The 26,227-nt window shown below is 53.2% G+C and overlaps 2 protein-coding genes and 1 long non-coding RNA gene across 6 annotated transcripts in view; 1 reads left to right on the top strand and 2 right to left on the bottom strand.

The window, feature by feature from the left end:
* FAM53B (family with sequence similarity 53 member B) overlaps positions 1-14,226 on the bottom strand; it is a 109,346-nt gene extending 95,120 nt beyond the window's left edge. For all 4 annotated transcript variants that reach the window (XM_037011195.2, XM_017647897.3, XM_017647864.3 and 1 more), the window contains exons 1-2: positions 14,001-14,226; positions 5,602-5,656 (exon numbers count right to left, since the gene is read on the bottom strand). In XM_037011195.2, the coding sequence (XP_036867090.1) occupies positions 5,602-5,656; positions 14,001-14,078 (133 nt within the window). In that variant the 5' untranslated portion in view covers positions 14,079-14,226. The remainder of the gene's footprint in view (positions 1-5,601; positions 5,657-14,000) is intronic.
* LOC140850328 (uncharacterized) lies at positions 194-8,208 on the top strand. The gene is made up of 2 exons (XR_012132972.1): positions 194-2,053; positions 7,228-8,208. It is a non-coding gene; the product is annotated as an uncharacterized lncRNA (long non-coding RNA).
* EEF1AKMT2 (EEF1A lysine methyltransferase 2) overlaps positions 14,045-26,227 on the bottom strand; it is a 73,503-nt gene continuing 61,320 nt past the window's right edge. Inside the window, exon 6 of the mRNA XM_017647918.3 lies at positions 14,045-14,266. Coding sequence (XP_017503407.1) covers positions 14,259-14,266 — 8 coding nt within the window. The 3' untranslated portion in view covers positions 14,045-14,258. The remainder of the gene's footprint in view (positions 14,267-26,227) is intronic.

Genomic DNA, 26,227 nt, shown 5'->3' with positions numbered 1-26,227 from the left:
ATCGGCAGGTGCTTGAGATTCCCCCCTACACCAAAGCCCACAGCAAAGCTGGGTGCCATTATACAGACGAGAAAACTGGCAGCTGGGACTGCAATTCAGGAAACTGTCAATAAATGCATATTAACTGTTAACTAGCTAAAAACCCATTGGGGTCCTTCCGGAAGCTAGCAAAGAGCATGAGCACTGTGTCCCAATCACGTGACTTGTCCTGTGGGGAGTCACAGCACTCCCCATCTCCCTGGTGGGAAACCAAGCTTCAGAAGAATGTCACCATCTCACCTACAGACACACAGCTCACAAACAGCAGAGTCAGCAATGGCAAGGCCATGCTCTTGCGGTTGGGCCAGGCTGTCTCCCAACTTGACCATCTTTCCACATGAAAGGCAACTTGGAAAATGCATCATGGCAGGCGGCACCCAATGCCACTCCGGCAGTTGTCATTCCCTGTCCTCTGGCCCCACTGTGGCCCTCTCCCAGCCCCAAAGCAGGCCATCCTGGGAGAAAAGGCAACCCAGGGGGATCCCTTCACTTGTCAGCATGAACAGTTAACATGTGCTCACTATGTGCCTATTCTATTCTGTACTTTATTCTAGAAACACTGTCTGAAACCAATAAATGGTGCCAGGAAAAGTTTAAAGCCCTCTGTATGGACAAGCCTTAAGCTAAACCTTAAGAGATTTTAGAGATTAAAAAAATCACACATATGCCATAATAAGTAAGAAAAAATAAAAAATGAAAAGTATATTTTAAAAAAGCATACATATGCATACTTCTTAAAATGAAAATGAGTCTCACTCAAGCCTACTTCGTTTAATAATCAGTTTCTTATAGGAAACCAACACAGGAGGCCAGTGTTCATATTCAAAATGGCTATTTGAGAGGTGGAAAAAGGCACAGAGACCAGAACTTGGGCCTGAGAGGCTCTCTTGTTGTCATTGCTGGTGTTCATTTTGTTTTAGCCATTTGTTTGTTCTAAGAAATTGAAAATGCCCAACCTCCGAATACCAGCTTCTTCAGACAAGGTACAATCACGTTCCACTTTCAACAACAAATAGTGGAGGAGTTAAAAGCCTCAAAGCTACCAAATCTCAAAACGAAATCTTTCAGTCCTGCATGGCTCAACATAGCCAACTGGTTTACCCCGTAGAACTTAATACAGAGAGTGCCCTCGGGAACAACCCTTTTATGTACAGAGTAGACTTTAACAGCCAAGTAATTAAACACAGAAAGTAAGGGCTTATAATTAAAATGCTGGCAAACCTGAACCAAGTGGCACAAGCAGGGCTGCTATAATATTTTTACAATTCCTTTTTATACATAATGTATGATCCGTCTGCTCAAGTTTCCTCTATGCTCTTTGCCTGTGAAATAATTTACATTAATAAATAATTTATTACCATAACTCCTAAAGTAATTATGGGTTTCCAAGCATTTTTTTTTTTTAGCATATGAATTGTTTTGTTCTCTGTCCATTTCTATTTGTATTTATTTCTATGACTTCTCCTAGTGGCCTTTTTGCAATAATTGGTATTGTGTTAGCTTTCTCACACATGACTCCTAGACGTTCTCTCACCTGAGTGGCGAGGAAAATGGAATGTGTAATGTCCATTGCCCCTGCGCTATGGTATGCATTTAATGGGAGCCATCAGCCAAGGGTGGTGAATGGAGCCTGCTCTCACCCCACTTGCCCTGTGTCCCCAAAAAAGACTAAGCTAGCACCAGTGTGACCCTGGGCTGGCATGAAGAGTGTTTCCCCCAGCAAATGATGGAGGACTTGGAGGGAGCCCACATACCAAGGATTTACATGCAGCCCCGCCTGTCCATCGCAGAATGACTCTCTCAGGCACAGCCAAGCCCCCTGCAGCACCCGCTAGAAATCATGGCCACAACAGGGCTGGCTAGCCTAGCAGACCAGCTGACCGGTGGGTGGGCCACACCCATGAAGCGGCCAGCTCACCAAGGTTTCCTGTGTCAAGAACACAATAACCAGTCATGTGTGGAGCTCTTCCCCAGAGAAGCTGCTTGCCGAGGAAGTTCTGGATCAGCACAGAAGGTATGCTGGGGATGGTCTGGGAGGGGACAAAGGAAACCAAAGAGGCAAAGCATCGTCTCTGCCAGAAGGAGCCCCTCGGCGACTGGGCTGCCAGGCACCCAGAGGCTGGGCTCCACTCTGCCCTGCTCGCCCCATCCACACCTCACTCTGGCTTTGTTCACGCCCCTACATCAGAAAAGAATAAAACCATTTCTTTTTATCAACTTCCCAAACGGGGGATGGGCAGGGGGAGGACACAGGTTGGGGGGGCCTGTAATCCAGCTCACAATAACAATACACGAAGTAGTTCAAAACCTGTTGTGAGCACTTGGATCTATCAGTAAGGCATTTATTTCATCTAAGTGGGTGCAGAGGAGGCTGAGCTACTTGAAAGGGTGCCTTTTTAAGAGGAAGCAAACAGGCTGCTGTGCCCCTCAACCTAAGGTGCTCACCTGGATTTTCTTAAGAACATTTATGAAACATGAACTCTTACTGGCTTCCAGCTAGGACCCTGGCATGGGGGCTTAGGAGCGTAATGCCCTGAGTCACGGGCCAGGCTCTCCCCAGCAATCAGGGGGACAATTCCACTGATGGGGGCCAGAACATTAGTTCTTTACCTCCAGGAGACAGGCAAGGGGTTCAATGGTTATAATAACATGACACTTTATCTTTGCTGAACATTGTCCAGCCCAGGAAGAACCCAAATCCTCCTGAAAAGTCCGGCTGGACCCATGGGGTGTTCTCTTCCCTGCTTTTAAAAACACCGAAGATGCATCTTGCTGCCTGGGCTGTTCTCCCAGCTTACAGCACAGGGCGAGGCCACGCCTTGACTCCCTGGTTAAATGGGCAGGAATGGTCAGCCAAGCTTCCACTGGCACAGAGGTTTGGGAAGGCCTTGGACTGCTGACATTCCCACCTCAGCATGTGCAGGAAAGGATGGGGGCGAGGGGGTGGTGGTGCTGAGGCTGCTACCTCTTTAAATCCCACAAACACCTGCCACCCGCAGGATAAGGAGCCCAGCAAGGCTCAGGAAGTGGGCTGTTTGCCCACAGCTCTGAGGGCCCGCTTTTGGCACTCATCATGGAAGGTGACCCATTCCACAGGAAATTCACTGCTCCTTATCTCTCCCCTCCACACAACAGGAGCCCCCTTGAGGGCAGGGGCTAATTCACTCTATCCCTGCCTGACACACAGTAGGTACTCAACAATGAGCCACAGAAATGAGCCGTGGTGAACAAAAAGCCTTCCTAATGCACACTGCCAGATGGGCCAGGGTCTTCCTGAACCACGGAGGTACTGCCAGCAGAAAGCTGAGCGTGTGGGAGGCAGAGAAGCCAAGCAGGACGAGGGGACCCCACAGACGCCCCCCGAGGCTGCTCCTCCACTGCCCACAGTGCCTGGCACCGGCCGCAGAGCAGGAGGGAGACTGGCCCGTGAGAGACAGAGTGCTTCCTGAAGAGCCGCCATGCAGGCAAGAGCCTGGAGAAGCGGCGCAGGCCCTGCCGGGAGCCTGGGCCACACAGGAGCTTCCCGGGTAGAAAGCAGGCTGCCAGGGCTCCGGGGCCGCAGAGACGCTGCTGGACAATCAGAAGGAAGGACAGCCTCTCCCCACAGGCCTCTGCCCCTGGCCCCCAGGGCCTGAGCATCTTTCCTCACGAGGTGACGCTCACCTTCCCCTGCTCCCCAAGGAAGCCACGGGGGTCCCTTTGCAGGGAACAGGACTCCCCCTTACTACAGAGCGCTCACGCTGTGCCGGCCTCCTCACAAACATACCCCACACAGTCCTCACAGCAAGCCCCCGAGGAGGGTGCTGTCATAACAGCCATTTTACAGATGTGGAAACTGAAGCTTAGGAAAATAAGTAGTTCAGAGTGATCATATGAACCCCAACACGGCCCAGCACAAACCCACCAGAGCTCCACCTTTTCCAACACACTCAGAGCAAAGGCCACCGGAGCCTGGTGCCCAGACAGCCTTGAGGTCAAGACCAGCATCTCCACAGACCAGTGTCCTGGTCTGGCCCAGTTTAGAGCTGAAGCCTGTCTCCTTCTCAGGCATGACAAAGGCAGGCAGCCCAGCTGGAGCTCAGTATGAGGGTTTGTTGAAAGCCGTTAACCACCAGCGAGGTAATCAATCAAGCCCACATGGGGACAGGGCTCAGAAGTGTGTCACATGGGTAAACCAAAGCCAGGTGACCTCCCTGCTTCCATTTCCTCTGGGGGCAGCAGGAAGAACACGGGTCAGGGCCCCACAGCGCCGTGGCTTGTGACTGAGAAGAAAACCATTTTCCTTCTACCCTGACATGGGTCCAACTCTGCTTGCCAGGGGACCTCATGGGGGGTGACCCCGCCAGGCTTTGGTGTCCCCTATGTGACTTTGGTGCTCCCGCCCGTCCCCGAAGCTGCTGCAGAGTCAAGCAGATCCTGCACGGAAGGAGCCTGGCACACACCGTGCTCACTGTGACATACCCAGCACCCCTCCACCCTCATCATCCCGCCCACAGGAACGGGGTCTAAAGGAGGAAACGAAAGGCCCGTGCACAGAGGGAAGCAGCTGAGAAAAAGGCAGGGGAGACTTGGTACAGTCCTGTGAAGACAAACATGAAACTGGGAAGCCTGCAGGGGTCACCCACCATGGAGCCCGGTTTCTGCCTCAGTGCAGACGTTACCGAAACTCTTCTGGCAGGGTTTGGGGGCCAGCATCAGGGAGAGACGGTGGAAGGGGCACTGCTCCCGATCAGCTGGAGCACAGAGAAATCAATGTTATCCACAGTCATCTTCTTGGCCCCCTTACAGAAAACGGTAATGCACGCTTGCGTGGGGACAGGGGCCAAGGCGACCTTTCCGGGAAGCATCTCAGCAACGTGAAGCGAGGGCCTTAAACATGTTCCTTCCCTCCAGCCTCTCTGTTCTACTCCAGAACTAGCCTACAAATAAACCAAAGGCAGACAAGGACTTGGACACTTAGTCACTGTCAATCATGACAGCAAATGAAACGGCCCTTCTGCCTGACAACCAAGCAATAGTTGAACCGTTAAATACATTTTGACGCATCCACACAGCGCAGTACTAAAGACTCATTTCAAACACATGGAAGGGACGATTTTAACACTGTGGGGAAAGGACGGTAACTACTAAGTGACAAAAGCGAAAAACAGTCTGTATATAATTTTATATCATCATATGTTCATCATGGACTTGGCTACGTAAGAAATGCGAAGGACATAAAAGTACACCAAAACATTAACGGTATTATCACTAGGTATTAGGGCTCTGAGAGATTTTTATGCACTTTATGCTATAATACATTCTCCAAATTTAAAAAATGAACACGATTACTTTAATTACAGACAGAAATCCTCCATGATATGGCTGGAAATGACATCTGTGAACCACACACCTGCACATCTCCCCAGCACCGGTGGACAGAAACAGTTAAAGCACACAGAGAAGCGTCCCCACGGCTGCTCTTGGTGCCTGTGTCCACGAAGTGCTTCCAGCGTCTCACCTGGAGGACTCAGGCCCTGGGGAAGGACTAGAGGACTGCTCACAGCCACCTCGGTTACTCACCCATAATTCCACAAGAGAGAAGTGTCGGTCCTTGACTCATCTTCTTTGGCGTGTGCTGAAAACAACCAGAAAAGCTATTCACTCTTCAAGTCATAAGAAGCACGTTTGCACATGACCCTGCACTGATCCCTTGCTAAAGTCACACTTAAAGGGGTAACTGCCTTTTGGCAATGTCAGATTAGGGAAAGGATAAGAAAGCACTAAAAGAGACAACATGTGCCCATAATGAGACCTGGACTCCTTGTCCGACGTCTCCAGTGAGTTAAGAGTCTGTCAAGTTAATGGGCTTCAAAAATACACAAGAAGCCCCAGGACTTCTGATATTAGGGGATTTTTCCGTGTGAGTGGTGTGGAGAGGGGTGCAGGAGGTGTGATGTAAACAGTTCACTGAGCCGGGCGGAACAGAGGCTTCCCCACAGGCTGCGCTGGGAGAGGAGGAGACCTCAGGTAACAAGAAGGACCTAAGTGAAGAGCAGAGGCCCAACCACCATCCCAGGTCCTCCCCTCCCTACAAATACAAGGGCAGCTCTTCCTTCTCTACACAGCAGCAGCAGGTAAAGCTTAAGCGGGGCCCCTGCTCTGAGCTACAAGGAGGCTCCCCAAGGCACTCTCTCTGAACTGAAACAGAAACTCAATGTTCTATTTGGGTTCAACACAGGGCTATGGCTTTTGAACCCCCAGCACATATTTCCACAACGGTCTCCCTTTCCACTATAAGCATCCGCATCTCCCTTGCAGCCCCACACCCAGCCTCAGTGGAATGCCACGGCCATCGCAGGAGAAGCAGGCCAGTGAGGCCTGGAATTTCCTGAGCCCAGGCACTGCTCCACAGCGACAGAGTAACCTGAGCGTGGAACATTCTGGCCTTCCCTGTGCTAGTTGAGGCCTAGGTCAAGAGGCCTGCTCTGACCTCTGGTGAGGAAGGGACTGTGCCCACTGGGGCCCCAAGAACAAGGGTCTGCTTCAAGTATGCCAAAGACTTGTTCATTTACTCAATTGCTCATCCACTCACAAGTACTGGTCGTTATTCATATGCAGGCTATGCCCGGGCCGATCACACCAAGGTGACGAAGCTGTCAGCCCCTCAAGAATCAGTTTGTCACAGACAACTCTAACTTCTGAGAGGAACCCCAAATGACAGAGACACACAAGGGTTCTCTAGAAGTGGGTAGGAACCCAGGCACTGGCTCTGTAAGGCCTGGAAGGATGAGGGTGAGGCAGACCAGAACACCTGGCCCACCCAGTTAAGAGGTTGGCAAGCACCTGGCACCAGCTCCCCTACCGTTGTCCCCAGCTGCTCAACTCAGGGATCTTTACACTCAGTCAGCTATGTGTTCATCCAATCAGATTATTAAGGGTCCGATCTGACCAGCCTGGGACACAGAGGACACCTACCTTGGCCCTCAGATAGCTCACACTTCATGGAGGACACTGTGACTGAGACAAACCTTTATGCTACAAAGGGTGGGACTGCAGGGGTGGTGGCCAGGCTATGGGTGCTGGAGGGCAGGCTGGCTCTCTGGGGAAACACTGTAGCTGGTGCCAGAGGACCAGAAGGAGCTCACATGGAATGGAGGGGGCGAGGCCGTCCCCTTCCTCAGCTCAGAATAGTCCTTTCATTTTCAGGACAGGCCACCCTCCTGGATTCCACACTGACTTAACCATCCAATCTGCAGCCAACCATGGAAGTGTCTGCCAAGAGTTCAAGATGGCTGTCAGCCTCCCTCCCAGATGACGAAGTCAGTGCAGCAGGATTCGCACTGAAAGCCCACAAAGTCACTGCATGGCAAACACTCAAGAGCCCCCGCAGCTAAGCACGCAGCCGTGAAAGCCAGGCAGGACCCGCTCCCAGGGGGGAGAATCCAGAGAAGGAAGTCAGCTTGGCTGATGCCCAGGGCCTCACCTGCTGAGGACGACCGCTCCAATGCCACAGGAGTGCCTGGCATACAGCACACACCCACTGGGGGACCACAGCCCCATGCCACCCTCGTGCTTGGGTAGGGATGCAAAGCTACCCAGGCTGGGAGCCCAGAAAACACAAACCAGGACGGGGCTGGGGAAAGCAGAAGAGGTGGAGAATCCAGAGCGGCCTGTTGGCTGCGCCAGCATGTGGGTGCCACTGAGCAGGGCTTGGGGTTCAGGCATCAGCCAGAAGCAAACCAGGGAACCAACCCCTGGCTCTCAGTGCAGCTCTGCTCACAGCCTCTTTCTCCTAAGCTGGCACGCTCCACACAGAGGGGCCCCAGCCCACCCAGGGAATGTGGATATGCCACACCCCTAGAGGGCAGCCCTGGGCAGCACACAGGGGCCCCTGGCTCTCACTCACCACTCACTCTCTCAGCAAGGATTTATCTGCATTTGCCGCAGACCCATTTCCCAGGCTGAAGCCATCCGTGTACTTGCAATGTGAGCGCTCCTCACTCCCACACTGCCCCTCTCCGAGCCACCGGCGCCCTACCTGAAAGACCAGGCCAAGCTGACTGGTCCCCACCCAAGCCCTGGGCCCACTCCCCATTCTCCTCCCAGGACCCCCAGAGCTCTGCTTACAGCACCCTCTGGCAACTTCCCACAGCAACCAGAGTAAAGCTTTGCAGAGTGGCCTTTGCAGGGCGGGTTCTGAATCTCATTCCTGGGCTGGGGCCTCCTCGGCGCCCTCCCCACCGCGCTTCTCTCCCGGGGGCCTAGTGGAGCCTTTGCACAGCCTGCATCAGAGTATCTGCCTCTGGGCTTATTCTCTGCTCCCTGTGAGAATCAGGCTTCTTGAGGCTGCTGTCATGTCCACGATGTCCCCAACACAGGCAGGCGCCACGTGACCGCTGACCGCCTGCTATGGCCACCTGTCAGCCCAAGTCTGTCCTGCTCCTGCTGCCACACGCCCAGCAGATGCAGCAGTGGGAAAGGATCTCTCCTGGGCAGAACCTGCTGCCTCCCAAGATCACTGGGTTCATGCCAAGTTTCAGAAGGGGCACAACACTAGCCAAAAAGAGTTGGGGTCGAACACCAGGCCAGCCCCAGCTACTCACATGCCTCTGATTCTGCACGTAAGGGCACAGGTGGACCAGCAATTGCTTAACACCAAGATTTTACAACTTGAAGGAACACCTTCTCTGTGTCCCATTCTAGGGGCACCCCACTAATGCTCCCTCACTGAGCATCTGGAAATGCATGGCCTGGTGGTGCAGCCCACCTTCTTCTGCTAAAAACACCCCAGTTTTGCACTGGAACTTCTCCCCTCCCACACTGGATGGTGTCTTGGTGAGACTGTCCCTCAATTTCCCCTGGCATGGGGTGGGCACAAGATGCAGGCAAGGACCTGACTCCTGGACCAAGGGCTGTGAGGCTGGTTCACTCCGTGGAGGGGCCCTGAGCCTGCCCTAAGTAGCTGCTTCCAAATCCTCTCAGCTGTTCTCTGCCTGCCTTTCCTGAGTTCTCATTCCCTAACCCCTCTCCAGTCCCACAGCCCTCTCCCACTGCTCCAGTGAATTCTCTTTTGGTATAAATTACCAGAGATGGTCTCCCTTGCTTACAACTGAGGAAACCTGGCTAATTTCATGGCAGTCTTCAAGATCGGATCAGGGTCCCCGTCTTGCTTTCTGAGCCCTGTCTGTGTGGCTGGCCTGGTGGTGGGCAGACCAGAACATGTGCTCAGCAGCTTCCCAGGCCTGGACCCTGACTGCTGGCAGGTTTCCCTGGGTCCAACACCAAGTTTCCCACTGAGCTCCAGGGTGGCCAGTCTGCTCCCAGTATACCTCATCTGTGATAAAACTACCGCTGGTTTGTACCAATCTGCAGCCAGTCTTCCTGACCCTTCAGACCCTCTGCGCCCATGGCGGGAAGGATGAGTCAATCACTCTGTCACGAGGCCCACAGGCCTGGGGAGACTCTCACCCTCCGGTTTCACAAGACACTCAGTGTGTGGGCAGAAGCGGGCGCCCAGGCCCTGGCCGGTGTCTGCAGGAAAACAGGACAATGAGCGGTTCCCCTTGTGTTTCTCCCACTGTAATGCCTGTTCTGAGCCTACCCCAGGGCAGGGCCTGGTCTCTGTGAGATTCCTTAGGTCATGAGAGAAAGTTTTGGAATCAGACCCTCCAAATGCTGCAAATCAAATTGAGGCTTCAGAGACCATCTGTCTGATGAAGGAATGAAGCCCTGACTTCAATAAAGACACAATTCAGGTCTTTATTTAATGGGGAACCTGCTCAGACAGAGAGGGCCGAGCTCGTCTCTGGCCATGGGGGTGCTTGTTCCTAATCTTCTCCTGCAGAATCCTGACGAAGGCACTCGCACCTTCACCCTCCTGCTGACAGTGTTAAAGGAGCCACAACACCCCACGGCCTCTTACACCCACACACTGGAGGGGAACAAGCTGGGGGCGCCCCAGCCTCTGCGAAGGAACACAGACTGCGGTGGTGGAAAGCAGAAGGGAGAGCCAGGCCCAAGGAGAAAAAGAGAAGCTGAGAAGGGACAAGGGCCCTTTGGTGGAGGCTCCCAAAGATGCTGATGGAGACCCAGCACAGCCTTGGCGCCCCAGGCTTCAGGGTTAGTCAAGGTGCAGGCGGCCCTTGGTGTCTCTGCCTGCCTGGAGGGAAGGCACCAGGCTGGGCACTTCTGAATTCTACTTCAGGCCAGCTTGTGGCCTGCCAGGGATCTTGGCTGAGGCTGTTGGTCCCCATGCCAACTTGGGGCGACCGGGAGTATGAAGACCCTCGGGGCCTGGGCAGCCGGGCCCAAGGCCTGCCGTGGCTACTAACTCTTCTGACTGGGCAAGTCGCAGCCTGGGCATCCTAATCTGACAGGCGCAGAAGGAAGTCCTGGCTCCAAAAACCAGTGTCAGCTTGGTTTGAGGCCGAGGAAAGATACAGCTTGGAGCCATACCCGGCCCTCCACCCTGGAGCAGTGCGCCCCCAGCCCCCTTGAGAGGGTGGGGGACTTGCTGGCGAGCAGGGAGGGAGATGGCTACTCCGGCGCGCGAGCAGAGGCCCGGGTGAGCGTGGGCGTGCGGGAAGGAGCTGGGGAACACTGCCCCGGAGGTCAAACGTCTGGGCTGCCTTCCAGCAGCAGCTAATGTTAGAACAGGAGGAGGAAGAGCCCACTTGGCAGAGGGGAAAGGGGAACCGGGAGCATGGCTGCCCGTCGCGCACGCCAAGCCAGGGCCAGGGCACGGGGCCTCAGGCGTCTCTCCCTGGGCCGGGGAGGCCCCCTCCCCGGGAAGGCAGATCACTGAGCGCTGGTCGGCCCTTTCGCTGCTTTCCTACACCTCTCCGGGAGGCAGGACAGTCACCTGTCACCAGCGTTAGCTTTTGGAAAACGGAGAACAAGAGACCATGACACAGACCCCGGGGTGGGCAGGGAGGAGCCGCCGGGGTTTCTGAGGCCCCCACCTCCACCCGGCCCCAGGTGACCTTCGCCCACAGTTGGAGACTTTCTCTCCTCACGCTGTGCCTCAGGGGCCTCCTCCCACAATTCCAGAGTGGCCTGTGGGGATTTCTTGTTTTCTTTTTTACCTTAAACCCCCACTTCTCTTATCTTCTTAGTCTGATTAGAAAACAAAAGAGAAATGCTCTTCCATCTTTCCTGTTGTTATCTTGATGGTATTTCCCATAGGATGATGTTACCAGCCGAGGAAGCTGAGGCGAACCCCCAGCACTTCCTCCCCACCCCGCTGGCTGTTCAGAACAAAGGCTCACATCAGTCTGTTTCACATTCTGCCTGGCGGATGTCATCACACGCAGATGATGCTGGTCTTGGCTTCTTCAGTCTGTGCCTCTCCCCGAGGCCTACAGTCCCAAGAGGGGCGCAGCTGCAGGAGCCCAGTAGGGCCCGCATGAAGGCCTCGGTGGGACGTGCAGACAAGGGCCTGGACTCGAGGCCTGCGTCCTGCCACCCTGCTGGCCAGCTGTGACCCAGGGCCCCATCCCCTGGGCCCTCTGAGTCAGCTTCCTGTGTAACAGGGTAGAGACAGACCACTCCTGCCCCTCAGAACGGGCGGGGGTGAGGATGCCCCAGGAGGCGAGGGTGACAGCCATGTTTCTCCTCCCAGGCCGGGGGCTCCCGCCTTCCTGCTTGCCTGCCCTGGGCCTCCACTCTCGTTCTCCACTCTCGCCATGCACACAGGCCAGAAGTGTGGCCCACCCTGTGATGCAGCACCAAGCTGACATACGAGAACCCCTTGCTCCAAAGGGGGCCGCTCCTCACAGCGGACCTGCCCACCCAGGAGGGGCGAGGGGGAAGGAGCACTGTGCTGGGGGCTCTGGGCGAAGCGACGGTGTGCCAAGACCAGGAGGCGAGTGCGGGGAGAGAGGGAGGCGCATGACTGTGAGGCGGCAGGGGCGCAGCAGAGCGCGCCCTTGACCGCTGAATCCCCGTGACTGGCACCTTCTGAGGAGGCGCACCCTTCCCTGGCCGGGACTGGGAGGCTGCTCAGGCTACGTCTCTTGGAAGGGCAGCCCAGCTGACCTCCGGCCCACATACCCAGGACCAGGCACCACAGCCAGGCCCAGCCAAGTGCCCCCTGAGATGGGGCCAAGTTCACTGGCGGCTACTGAGGCTACGGGCACAGCTGGCCCCTCCCTTGGGACCCCCACATGGCCCTCACTGGGCAGGTTATTCTGTTCTGGTCGAAGCTGCTCTGGACTGTTCTTCGGCTTTCAGCAGGAAAACACCACCAAGCGCGGGCCTGCGTCCCCTCGGCCCTGAGCCTGAGCAGCAGCCAGAGAGCGTCTAAAGCAATGCGGCAGCCGGGCTACAAGCACCCACACTCATTTACTCTACAAATGCTCCCTGAGCACCTGCCACGTTCTAGGCCCTGGCTTCAGGTACTGGGTATTCAGCAACAAGCAAAACAGGCCAAACCCCATGCTTCATGAAGCCCCCATTCTAGTGCAAGAGCACTCAAAGTACAAGATTAAAATACTAGAAAAATTTTATTAGATTAGAAAGTACCTAAGAGGGAAAAGAGACATGGAAAGGGGGCAGAAAGTTGGGGGGCAGTGGTGCACACAGGAATGGTGGGGTAATTAAATTTCAGTTGGGAGACCAGAGAAGAAAGGGAAGGAGGGAGAAAGTCCTGCTAAGGGGCGGTGTTCCAGGCCACAGAGGTACAAAGGTCCTGAGGCCGGCTGGTGCTTGGAGGTTGGTGTGGCCCAAGCAGAGCAAATGGGGGAGTTGCAGAGAGCAGAGTGATCATGGCAGCCAGAGGCCATGGGGCTTCCCCCTCCTGGCAAGGGCTTTGGCACTTGCTGGGCCTGAGATGGGCAGCCCGTCCAAGGTTCGAGCAGAGGAGGGACAGATCTCACTGTATGCCCTCTGGCTGCCACATGGAGAAGAGGCCAAAGGAGGCGGGAGCAGGAGACCAGCTATCACAAGAACTCCAGTGTGAGGGGGCAGCAGGCAGGAGCAGAGTGGCAGCAGAGTGGCAGCAGTGGGCATGGTGACAGGGAACCTAATCACAGTATGTACTGATGCAGACTTGGGGGAAGCACGATGGGCACAGGCCTGACTCACCTCTGTCTGTGCAACTCCTTCAGCCCAGGGCCCAGCACACCCACTGCTTGGTGGCTTTTACGCTCCCACGAGGACTGAGACCCCGCCTGTCTGCTCTTAGCTTGGTTATCGGTGTGGTGGGCCCGGGGAAGACCACCCGTGAAGGTGCTAGTGTGGGTCCCATAGGGGCTCCAGGGGGTGCCAGGGCGACAGTGGGCCTCCTCCTGAGCACAGACTGCTGCAGAGAGGCCTGGAGACTCGCCCAGCAGAACTCCTCCACGGGAGTGCTTCCACCCGAGAGGGGCTTCTTCCTGCTCCCTCTGCAGGGGGCAGGCCCACTAACCACAGAGGAATTAGGGCTGCAAGTGGGGGGTTAGGGGGCTGTTTTGTTTTCAGTCTGAGAAGGTCGGGTTGTCAGCCTCTAGCCCAGCCCATCAGGCCACTTGGTCAGAGAACAACTCGGGCAAACGGCAGCTGGGGGCGGCTGTCACAACAGCCCACCACCTTGGCCACCAAACTGTACCCTCTTTCTCCACCATCTCCCACCCTTGACATTCCTGAGGCACTGGACGTACAGCCTTATCTTGGCCTCCACATTGGGCACCACCCCCTTTCGGAAACCACCTCCCCTCACAGGGTGGAGAACAGAAGGAATGTTGGTCTCAGCCTGGCAGGGGTAGCAGAACCATGCTTGGTATTATTTACCAGGGTGCTGGCCTTCTCTCCTCACTCACAAGAGGAGCTCCTCCGGCTACTTCTTGCAAGCACTTAGCCAGGCTTTGGGATACTGTGGCCCACTGCCCTGGCCGGGCACTTTGGGCTCAGTCTGCTAAGCCTGTGTGCTCAGTCCACAGCCCCACCTGCACATCAGGCCTCAAAAATGGTCATCAGAGAAATGAGGCCCCCTAAGTCCTTACCAGCTCAGGGTTGAAGGTCCTGCCTGCTATGGAGTCAGCTCCCTGGTCGTTGAGGCTTTTCCTTAGGATCATCACCATGGTAAGGTCCTCAGGTGCTAGGCTCTGTCCCAGGGTGGGCACGAGCCATCTTCAGTGGGCAGACTAGGGCAGAGGCGGCCTCCTGGGTATCTCCCAGGTGCATGATGTCAGCAGAAACAGCTCCCCATCGGCCCCCCACACCTTCAGGGCTGGGCTCTTCCAGGAAATGGCCAAGTGTGCTCAACTCCCTGGGAAGACAAAAGAAAGGCAAAGGGATTCAGGATAAGGAAGACAAGCCTTGAGAGCTGCCCACGCTGGGACCCTGCATGGAACCCCTACTGCAAGAGAGACATTCTAGAGGGGCCACAAAGGCCAGAATCACCTTCTCAAAGCCCCCACTCCCCATGCCAGCCTTGGGGCACCCCTAAAATCAACACCCTGGTGAGTACAACAATGAATCTCAGTTCAGCCACATGGCACTTCGAAGCCGTATCTCAGGGTCTCGGTTGCTTACAAGCTGCTGTTTCAAAGTGTCACGTGACATTTTACACTGAGCAGGCTTTACAGACAGCTTCACTGAATACCCAAGGTAGGCTGAGGGTTAGATACACGCCAGGGAAAACTGAAGAGGTTGTCGCTTGGGCAGCAAACGGGCAGCAGGGGACCCAAGATGACCAAGGTGGCTACTGCCCCCCACCCAGTTATGAACAGAAGCTACTGGAAGGATCAGGAGGCTTCATTTAAAGGCACATACGTCCCATTCTTGGAAGCATCCCGTTTCAGTAACAACACGCTTGCAAGCCTGGGGGACTCTGCAGCTTTGTCGCCTTCCACAGAATGAGCCACAGCAAGGGCCTGCCTACACACTCCAAGCTCCCAGCAGTGACAGGGCTCCCTTGTATTCTGCACAGCCCAGCAGCACCTCCTGCCCACAGCCGTCTCCCACCAGGCAAAGGCTGAAAAAGTACAGCTTTTAGTCCGGGTCTGACAAGTCACACCTTACTAATTTCTCTGAACCTATTTTTCCATCACATCCCTCCATGGTTACACCTTCAAAGAAAGTCACATGGATACAAGGAACCTGAAGATCACCCTCAAAAGTAAAAATGATGAGGATAGTAATAAAAAAAAAAAATGGAAAGGCAGTTCCTAATCAGAACCCAACTGCTCAGTGCAGGAAACTGTTTTAGAATCTGCTGCTCTGTTTTAGAATCTGTGTAGAAATTAATTGCACCCTGGCATTTACTTGCTGTCCAGATTGTAAATCATATTTTCCTGTTTACTTCGATTAGACTTTATAGTGGGTGTTATTGAAATTGCTCAATTATGGGCCAGCTGGCAAGCATAGGAAAATTACCTTCTACTGTTCTTCGAAAACAAGGTTCATCCAAAGTGCAAAGGCAGGGAAGGGGAGGAGGGAAATCAATACATTTTCAAAGGATTGACTGTTGTGGAATGGAGGCCGGTGGGGTCTGCAGGCTCCCAGGTCACACTGGGAGACCTGATGCATGGCTGCAATACCACATCAATCCAGAAGTGGCACGTTCTGACCAACACTGCTCAAGGAAAGAATTTCAGACCACTCCTCTGCGTTCTGGCCCGAGGGCTGAGCCAGAGATGCCCGCCAGCCCCCTGGATGCTTGGCTCAGAGTGGGGCTCGGAGTGGCTCCAGGGACGGGTCGGGGTGGGGGGGCGGTGCTCGTGGACTCTCCCTTCAAAGGGACCCTTTGTGCTGCATCAGTGGTGGAGCGAGGCGTGATGGCAGCCATCTCCTTTCTGGGCATGACCATGTTCAGTTCTGGGGTAGCCAGCCACTGGCCAAAGGCCAGGGGTGACCAGCCCTCACCCCTTGTCCTTTCCCTAACAAGGCAGGAAGGTATGGTGGTTACATGCTCAGGTCCTAAGACACGTGGGTTGGAATCTGAGCTCTTGAAATGTATTGTCTGATGGACCTCAGCCTAAGTTCCTTACTCTCTAAGCCTCAATTTCCCTCCTCATGAAATAGGGACAACAGTGCGTGCCTCTGAGGATGACTGCCTCATCTGAGAACAGCTTGTGCCCTTGGCCCAACAGGAAGCCCGACCTCATGAAAGGGACATGCTCAACAACCACTACCACTATTTTCATGGGGGGCGGGGGGCCTGTGTACCAGGTCCTTTCTCAGCAATGACCCTCAAGTACTCGAATGTTTTTCAAGGGAAATTCCATCAGGAGGGGATTCTGTTGAAACATGAGGTGGCCTATGAGAACGATGCTGAAGTCCATTGCAGTGGAACCATGCTAGCCCATCGGGATGCAGCCAATGGGTGCCAAGCACAGCCCAGACTGAGGCAGTGGTGCGGGCATCTGGGTTCCATCCCGGTTGGAACCCCCAGAGGAGACCAAGCTCAGAGGCAGTACTTGGTGTAGGAGTGGCGCACTGTAAGCTCCTGGGAACTTGGTGGTCAGCAAGTCTGCAGGTGCGAATGGAGAAACAAGGTCAACACAATCTCTGTCCTCAGGGGTCAAGGAAAGACGGCTATGAACCAGGCCCATCTCCCCAAGGCAGACAGGATGAGTGCTGGAGCTGAGTTGCAAACAGACCCTTCTGCACAGGGGCCAACAACACATAGCACTGCCTGTAAGAGCTCAGGAGTGGGGACACCTAGATGCCATCAGAGGGAACTGTTTACAATCACGGTGTAGCTATAAAAAGGAATACCATGCGCTTTCAGCACTATTTTAACAAGGCAACTCTAATGGCGCAGACACAGAATGCTCCAAGATATGCTGCAAAGTGAAAAGAGCAAGGAGAGGGGGCCAGCACGGTCCCATGACCATGGCTGCCTCAAGGAAGGGCCTGTGGTTCTGGAGGAAAAGATGCTTTGATTGCACAACATTATATGCTGTTTGAATATTTCATCTAGTGCCTCTGCTACTTTTTTGATTCAAGAGGAAATAGGCTAGATTTTAACAGGAAGGAAAGAGGAACCTAGACAGTGGGAGGAGAGTGAGCAAAGCATGCTGGCCTGTCCCCACACATGGGGTAAGGGGACGGTGAGCACAGGGTATGCAGAGAGAGGGGGCGGCTGGAGGACAAGGAGCTGGAGAGGCAGATTCAAACCAGACCAAAGGCTCTGAATGCCACACCAAATGTGCACTTTTCATTCTACACTGACAGATACAGAAGGCCCTCGAGGGGCTGAATTTGGCGACTCTGATCTGTTGAAAGAAAGGGATTTTTCCTGAACCCTCTGCAACACTAGCACAGTGCCTTGAATACAGTAAGAGCTTAATGCACATTTCTGGAGTTGGGCTAAATCACAGCAACACTTGGAATGATCCAGGCACATTCTCAAACCTTGGGAGGCAAATCCAGACCAGCAGAGCCTGGCACAACCTGGAATTCCCTGGGATTCCTTTGATCTGTGACATGGGCCTGGCCAAGTTCACTGGGGAATGTCAGTGCCAGTCCAGAGACTCAGAACCCAGTCTGAGAATGGGGCCAGGGACTTCTCAGGCAGAAGCCAAGGGCTTGGCCTTTATAAGACAACTGGGTACATGGCTTTGTGCAAGATTAAAAAGGGGTGCCCCAGAGCCCACAAATGGCAAGATGAAGGCCTCCCAGAAGCCACCTCTGGGGCACAGACCATGTTCTGGCCTGGTTGTTTTTTTTAACCCACATTAAGAGCTTCTAACTATTGAGCATCTACTGCGTGCCAGGTGCTTTATACACACTGACTACATGACAGGTTGTTTTCCCCATTTTACAGACAGATGAAGCAACTCATCCAGGGCATAAGGAGTGAGCTTGTGTTACACCAAGTGGAGCAGCTCCCAGGCATAAACTTCCCACTGATGTCTACCTGAACTGTTTTCCCCACCCACACCTGCCTTTCCATCCTAAATGCACGCTTCAAAAGCTCACTCCAGCACCCAGCAAGCGCACCCCTTGGCATCCATCCTGGAGAAGGGCAAACTTACATTCACACAAAAACCTGCACATGAATTTTCTAATAGCTGTGTTCCTAACAACCCAACCAGGAAACAACCCAGATGTCCTTCCGGGGGATGGTTTCACACACTAGTACAGGCATGCCGTGGGATCCCACTTGGCACTATGAAGGAATGAACTATTGATACCTACACGGTGACTCTCCAGAGTATTATGCTGAATGAAAAACCCAATCCCCAAAGGTTATTTATTCCGTGATTGCATTCACATTACATTCTTGAAATGACAAAATACAGACATGAAGGATAGATTGGGGGCTGCCAGGGGCTTGGGAGCAGGTGCTGAGTAGGAGGGAAGTGGGTGTGACACTGAAAAGCCAACAGGAGGGGGCTTGGGTGGCAGAGAAGCACAGTAGACTGTTTCTTGAGTCACCAGTGTCACTCTCCTGCCTGTGGCACTGAATCACAGTTCTGTGAGCTGTTGCTAGAGGGGGAGACAGGCTAAATGGTACATAGGACTTCTCTCTTTCTTACAGTTGCAGGTGAATTTTAAATGATCTCAAATTTTCAAATAAAAATTTTAAAAGCCCATTCAATCTATGCATTTATCAAAACTCACAGCACCAAACACCAAATGAGCGAATTGTACTGTATGCAAACGACAATTTTTTTTCAAAGAAGCACATGACCGCCACTGCCTGTACCCAGGAAACCGTGACCAAGGCAGGGTGCGGCCACATGCTGGCAGCCCTTGAGCAAGTCGCTTCACTTCAGTTTCTTCGTCTTTAAAATGAAAGTGATAATCCTTTTGCTCCGGGAGCTGCTGGCAGGTTTAAATAAGGAACATGTAGAAGAGTGTGCACGGGAGGGCCCCGGGCATGGGCGCCCACACTCCGTGTGAGCAGCCCCTGTGGTCGGCACTGCTGTCAGCATCCTCCCAGCACAGCTTCTGTGGTCTCCTTGGCCCGTGTTTACATCTGTACTGTCACCCTTCTGCCCCATACTTACTTCCTGCCTCGCCACGGGGACTCTCTGTGCAGTGCTCTGGCAGACAGAGGCCTCCCGTTCCACCTGCACACACACCTGGTCCCCGGAGCTGGTGCCCCACCTACCCAGGGGACAGACTCTGGCTCCCACCCCAGGAGCCTCTACCTGATGACTCACCCCCAGGATTTTCACTGGAGAGCAAGAGGCAAGGTCAGACTCTCCCCTGACCCGTGACCCCATGTCAGCACCCAGCTTCCTGTTCCCCACATGCAGATGTGCTGACAAAGATGTGCCACCCCGAAGGGTGCCTCTGCCCAAGGACAGTGCTAAGTTCCCAGCACCTGGCCAAAGCCAGGCCTGTGGGATGGAAGGGAACATACACATGTGAGCCAAACGACCCCGCCAAAGGGCAACCTCCATCCCCACTGCCCCCCACACAGCTACAACCCCAGCCTCCACCTCCCACCTCCCTGAGCCCGACATGGTCGGGCTCTTCTCATTCAACCTCTCACACACCTGTGAGTAGGCATGCTCTTAGTTGTAGTCCCATTTTCCAGATGAGAAAACTGAGGGTCCAAGGAACTAAACCAAGCATTTGCCCAAGATCCTACAGCTGGTGAGGGCGAGATATAAGTGTGGGTTTGCCCCCCCAAGGACACTCTCTCTGACACCACATGTGACGGGACAGCTTTGCCCTCTCACACCACTCCTTCCTAACATGAAACTTCCTTGCTTTCATTCCACAGTCTTCAATGTGCCTTGGTTCCTTTGCAACCCTTGAATCCAGCTGTCTGGTATCACTGTGGTCAGACTCTCTGCTTTTGGTAAATGAGAACCCTGCCTGCTGCATACTAAATGAATTTACATATGCAAAAAAGTTTTGTAAACTCTAAAATTCTACCTAACTTTTAAGGAGATTAAAGAGTTTACCAAATGCTCCTGTATTTTGAAGGGATCCCTTAAAAAGAAACTGGCCACACTGGAAATCACCCATTTTCCTTTTTTTAAAGAGTATCTTTATCCTGTGTTTACTATTTGCACAAGTGAGTTTCATATGCAGCAGAAGAATAATTCACCACCCAATACACAAGATTCAGAGCAAAACTTAAACATGACCTTGGCCGCTGACAGTGCTTTTCCCGATGGCTCGAGCAAGTCATTCCTCCCAGAGCTTCCATTCCCCCTCCCACTAAGCAAAGGAAATGGGAGGAAAACAGCAATTCTACAAGGTCTTCAGGAAGGCTGCATGCATTTTTAAACTTTCGTAACTTCAGTTGTTGGTGCAACAAAAGCAATCTGTAGACAGGCATTAGAAGCAATAGTATGCACGCCCATCTGGGGAGGTGCATTTTTCAGTGGGTCATGCTGCCTTCTGCCAGGTCCTTTGAAAAGTCAAGAGAAGGGTCGAGAAGGGAGCTGAATCCTGTAGTCAACAAGCAAGGTTAGTATCTCATGTAACAAGGGGATTTAATTCATGTAGGGATGGGTTTTGCTTGCTGTTTTTTTAAGTCAGTCATCCAACTTTAAAGGATAAAAGTTAAAAGCTGGTTAGGAACTTCAAGAGCCCATACTTTCCCAGACCCAAGCTAATATTGGAGAGAGTCTGGAGTTTCAATAAGAGGACGTGTTTGGAGAACATACGCTTCCCAGATGGCATTGAAACATTTAAACTAACTCCCTCAGCGCAGGTTCCCAGGTTTTCTGGTCCTACTGAAAGATAATTGACAAAAGACAGCTATGCCTTTACCACCTTCAATACACAGACCGAAAAACAAATAAAACCTCTTTAGTCAATGCTTTAACACCAAGGACATGCTCAATACCAAACAGTACTGATGTAAGGAAACTCCCCAACAGAGGCAGTATCCAGACAAAAATGCATTTTTGTCACTTTCCTAGTATCTTCTTGATCCGTATTCGCAGAAATAACAAGTGACACAGAGTCTACCTTTTAACAGAGCACGAATAAAATCAGAATAGCCAGAGCAACAGTGCCATGCCCTATGCTTACTGCAGCCTCGGAATATCCCTACTAGTGGACACTACTGTTATTACACTTTACAGAGGGACAGACTCAGGCCAGGCCCGAAGTCACATGGCTGTAAAGGGTAAAACAAGGCCCTGAGCCCCATCTGCTTAACTCCAAAGTCTTCGTCTTAAGCACTGACCCTTCTACTCCAGGATCTGATGATAAAATTCATCATTATCCTGCAAGTATTTGACTTCTCAGTTAAATCAACCAAACACTGAAGCAGAGACACTAGGTTTGCAATACACCCCTTCTTGGTATGGCTCAACCTGAGGTACCCCAGGCCAAACACTAATGGAACATAATGGTGAAACACAGCACGGGGGTTCCCCTGCAGGCAAGGAGTGGGGAGGGTGGGGCAGAACATGAAGTTGCTGCCTTCCATCCTTTACCATGCGGATGGGCAGCTGAGCCAGTGCCATGCACTAGGTGAAGTCCCTCCCAGGAGAGCCGGGGCACCCCCAGGTCTGGAGGAGCTGTGCAGTCCTCCTACTACACCAGCCAGAATGTGTGTCCTCCGTCCCTTCTCCCGGGGCTTCTGTCTTCTGCTGCCCCACCACCACACCCAACCTTCTCCCCAAGCCCATTGCAGGGTGTTTGTGGGGAGCCCTCCCCTCCACCCGTGTAGTCTGGGTGTGACCTGCCTCAGTCACCTCAGGTCTCAGCCCAGAGCCTCCCGCAGCAGGAACCTCATCACTATCTGCTGGCTGAGTCAACAACAAAGCTGGGAAGTGCACAGGACTCTGAGTACAGACGCCATGCTCCCAGGCCCGGCTCCATGAGCTATGGAACTCTGGGCAAGCTACACAACTCCGCTGAGCTCACTTTCTTTCTTCAAAATACGTGAGAAGTTAACACTTATTCTGCCCACTCAGGGGGAAGGTTAAGGATGTGAGGCTCTGTAAGGCAGGGCACCTTAAAGAGTCTCGCTAGAGGTACTGAAGTCCTTAGCAAGCACAAGTCCGAGAAGAGTGGCCCTTACTAAGCACTTGGCTAACAAGGACAACATCACAGCTACTGCATGAGCTGTTGCGAACAGGGTAACACACTTTCGAATCCTCCAAGCCCCTCACTCCTGAGATGGGGCTGCTGGACACTGGAGTCCATTACTGAGTCTCATGCTCACTTGGGGTGCCCATTGGCATGTGACAGGTGAGGAACCTAAGCTCAGAGAGGCAGAAGGACCTGGCAAAACCACCACACAGCTGGCATGTGGCTGTCCCAGGCTCTCAGGGGGTGAGCAACACTTAATTGCTGTAGGAATAAAGCCTCTGCTATCCTTAAAGAGGGCATGCGCACCCCATCCCTCATTGTTCACCCCACCCCGCATCCCTCACTCCAGAGTACGGTGTGTCCTCAGAGATGGTTTCTTCAGTAACTGGGATGAACATACGTTCCCTGGCCTAGTCCTTCAGGTAATTAAAGGCCACTGAAGACCCACATCTGGAGGACTAGCAGTCACCTGACCTAGCTAGAAAGGGACCCGCCTGTGCCCTTGACTGAACAAAGTGGCACAGGGTACCTCATGACACTTAATGAAGGGAAAAGAAAAAAGAAAAGTAAAATGAACTGCTGGATCAAACTGGGGCTGTTCCCTGGGACTTTACACAGTGACTCTTACAGCGTTGTGGGGATATTCTGGTTTTTTAAGCAAATAACATTTTGAGAGGAGGGGAAGGAATGACATCACTCAGGGACATGAAAGTGTTGAGACCCAGAGCCAAAGACATTGGAACAAGGGGAAGAGACAGCCCGTGCCGCTCCTTGGAACTGGAGCCAACTGCACGCATGACTTGTCCAGAGCTCGTCGATCAATGAGCAAGAACTGACGGACGAATTGCCTATAAGAACTCCTGCAATTCTCGCCACTATTCCTGTCATTTTAACCCACCAGGCACTACAAGAGAGGAGCACGCTGCCTGCAGATTTGAATTTGCTGAGCAAACTCGACGGGGAGGAAAGGAAAGACGGGGGTAAGGATGGGAGAACCCGTACTCACTGAGCGAGCACAGAGCGGACACGGCCTCCTCCTCCGACCCAGGGCGAAGGAGAGAAGGGCTGACAGCAGAGCACGCAAGACACACGAGGGCCCTTAATCTACTGAAATGTTAAGCCACTTAGCCTAAGACGACCATGACCTGATCTTCAGGCAGACCTACTTACAAGTCCAGCGAATTTAATCAAACCATGATTAAAAAACAAAAGAGAGGGGGTAAAGAAACAAAATGGTAAAAAACAAAAAAATAAAAATGGAAAAGCCCAAACAAGAGGCAGCACGGCCTGTGTAAGGACAACAGGACTCCGAATCATGGCTCCTGGCCCTGCCCCCACCACCGAACAGCTCTGTCCCATCGGCCAAGTCCTTCACCCCTCAGGACCTCAACTCCCTCACCTGTCAGATGGGGGGCTGTGCCAGGCGACTGCTGTTTCTGACTAGTGAGCATCAAATGCAGCCACACACCAGCTGCGTGGTTCCAGCAGGTCATTCTGCCTCGTTGAGCCTCAGTTTCCTTGCCTGTGACATGCAAATGGAAGCCCCAAATGAGTGTTGAGACTCAGAAACAGGTTTGAGGTGTGTGGGTCATGAAAAAGAAGGGTAAGAGTTGATGCAGCCTGCCCTGCAGCAGCTGCTCTGGGGGGCTGTGTGCAGGCTGGCCCTCCCAGTCCTGCTCAAACCCGGCCTGCAGGATTCAAGGTCTCCAGACACAACAGCAAAGGCCAGATCTGTACCTGCTGCCATCAAGAGCCTCAACGACAGCCTTCCACAAAGCCGGCAGCAGGCAGGAAGCCACCTGGACAATCTGATCTGCCCGCAATCTTTCCAGGGCGGGAAATGCCTCAGTGCGGGGAGGTGGGGTTGCTGAACCAGCCCACTTCTCCTACATATCCTAATGTGAGGATGGGGATATTTGCGCAGGTGCATTTTCCAAGCCCAGTCCTTAAGTACAAAGGGGCACCTCAGTGTCTTTCAGTGACACTAACATCATCCTGAACTGAGGAGTTTCTTGGAGGACCAGCAAGTAACCCATTCACTAGTTTTCATACCTTCATCTCCCACCTCCTGCAAAAATATTCTCTTCCTTTTCAAAATGTTTCGTCTTTCAGGGCCCACAGACAACTACACTGTCTCTCTTCTGCAAGATGATCCACCCCCAGCCCAGGCTGCCTGCCCAGCTGTTGTACCAGTGTGGCTCCAGGAGCTCCGAGGGCAGGGAGAGGCATTCCTCTGCAGGCCCTGCCACACCAGGGCTGCTCTCCCAGAAGCCCGGGGCCCCCCCGAGGGAAGGTAATCTCTCAGCAGCTGGCACTTGGGACACAGCTGGAAGGGCAGCGATCTCTTTATCTCAGGGGCCCGCAGGCTGGTGGCCCAAAACAGGATCGCGAGGATCACACTGAAATACTGGGGCTGACGCAGGAGAGGCCCGAGGGGCTCTAGAACTGTTCGGGACAGGAGGACCACCGGTTTCCATCCGCCCCTGACTCAGAGGCCACAGCCTGTCCATCTCACACACCTAGATTTCACCCTCCGGATCCAACTGACTCACACCTGCCAACCGATTTTACAGGGTCAGGGGCAGAAATTAATCAGACAGGCTAACCAGTCTATATTAAGCTTCCACCTCCCCTCTTCCCCCTCCCACTGAAAGCACTACCACATGTTCAAGAGCAGTGTCACCTACAAACCGAGCTCTCTGACTCAGCTGCCTGGCAAGGCTGTCACAGTGACAGGGACACCTGAGCCCCATGGCACCTCTCAGGTCAAATCACCACAGCCATCCCTCTGGTACCTCCCCAGGGGCTTCCAAAGGGCAGGACAAACTCTACTAAGATTGCTCTGGCCATCAGCTGCAGCACTGTGGCAGGGGGGCCACCATATGTGTAATAACAGGCATCTGTCTGCAGAAGGACCAAAGCTGCACCTGACAATCTTCTTTGGCCAGAGAAGGAGGCTCCTGTAAGACTGGCTCCCTGAGGTTCCCAACTCAAAGCAGAGCCCAGGCCTTCTGCTCAGAACCACTTAGAACTGGCCATGGGATGCCTGCAGGAGCTTACTGAGTCTTGAGGTCCTTTCTTATTTTCAGGGTGTGGGTGCAGGAGAAGGGAGGGGCCCGCATTTGCAAACCGTCTCCACTTCCTTCCCAGCACACTGGATGTGACACCCAGCCACCCAGTGCTTAGCGCAGAGACCTCGGTGTAGGGGAGGCAGGGGCTGGAGGTGGTTAGAGAGGAAATGACAAGGCCAACCAGATTCACCTGCTTAAAGGGAAGTGACCTTGGAAGCCCCGCTGAACTATTCCAGAACCTTCCGTATGTACCTTGTTGGCCCTAAATGAGACTCAAAGGACCCTGAGAGAGTTAACGTGATTTCCAAAGAGGAGCAGATTCCTCATTAGAAAGAGCCCAGCCCAAAGGAAACAGAGGTTCACTCCACTGTGACTCCATAATGTACCCCGAAGTGCCTGGGAAACTGCCAAACGTGCCAGCGGCTGCTGTGGTTGTTACTGTCATCGTCCCTCTAGCACTGTCCAAGACGGGCTTGGTGCAGGCCTGCCTTGCTCTCAGGAAGTTTATCTCACTGAGTCAGCACCAAAACTGCAGCCAGGCCTTGGAGCACATCCTGCCCAGCAACAGGCTGGCCTCTGCCTGGCAAGGAAGGGACAGGAGCCTTGTCTGGAGGAGTTATCAACACACAAGGGCAAGAAGGTACACATGGAACCAGCAGGACTAGAAAGTGGGCATGAACATTCTCAGAGTTAAAAATAATAATAATCAAGTAAAAAAAAGGTAGAGTTATCAGACTAAATAAGGGGGCAGGATTGGGTGCTCTGAGTGAATAGCTAACAGCAGGCTGGCATTCCTGAAAAGCCCAGGGGGATCGGAGTTGTATCCATCCATTCAACAAGCCTCACCTGAGTGCTTCCATCCCACAGGGGTGAAGACATAACACATGTAAGCCACAGGCCCTCCTCCCAAGGAAGTGAAAATTATTAATGACTGATGCATGATTGAAATAAAAAGCGAAATCAAATGCACTAAGAGGCAGAGCACATTTGAGAAAACAAATAACATGAGAATATAAAATGGGCCTTCTACAGACGAGAAACTGGCATCACAGCCTTTATGGGGTGAGTGCAGAGCCGTGCTGGGGTCTCTCCCTCTTAAGCACTGGGGTGTTCTCTGCCTGGGCAGGCTCTTGCCCACTTCAGTTATTAATAAATCAAAATATTTATCAGAGCCATGAGGTTCACGAAGCACAGTG

Source organism: Manis javanica, chromosome 7 (assembly GCF_040802235.1).
Source record: "Manis javanica isolate MJ-LG chromosome 7, MJ_LKY, whole genome shotgun sequence".
NCBI classification, from domain to species: Eukaryota; Metazoa; Chordata; class Mammalia; order Pholidota; family Manidae; genus Manis; species Manis javanica.
Note: the sequence above shows the minus strand (reverse complement) of the source record. Positions and strands in the feature narration are given on the sequence as shown.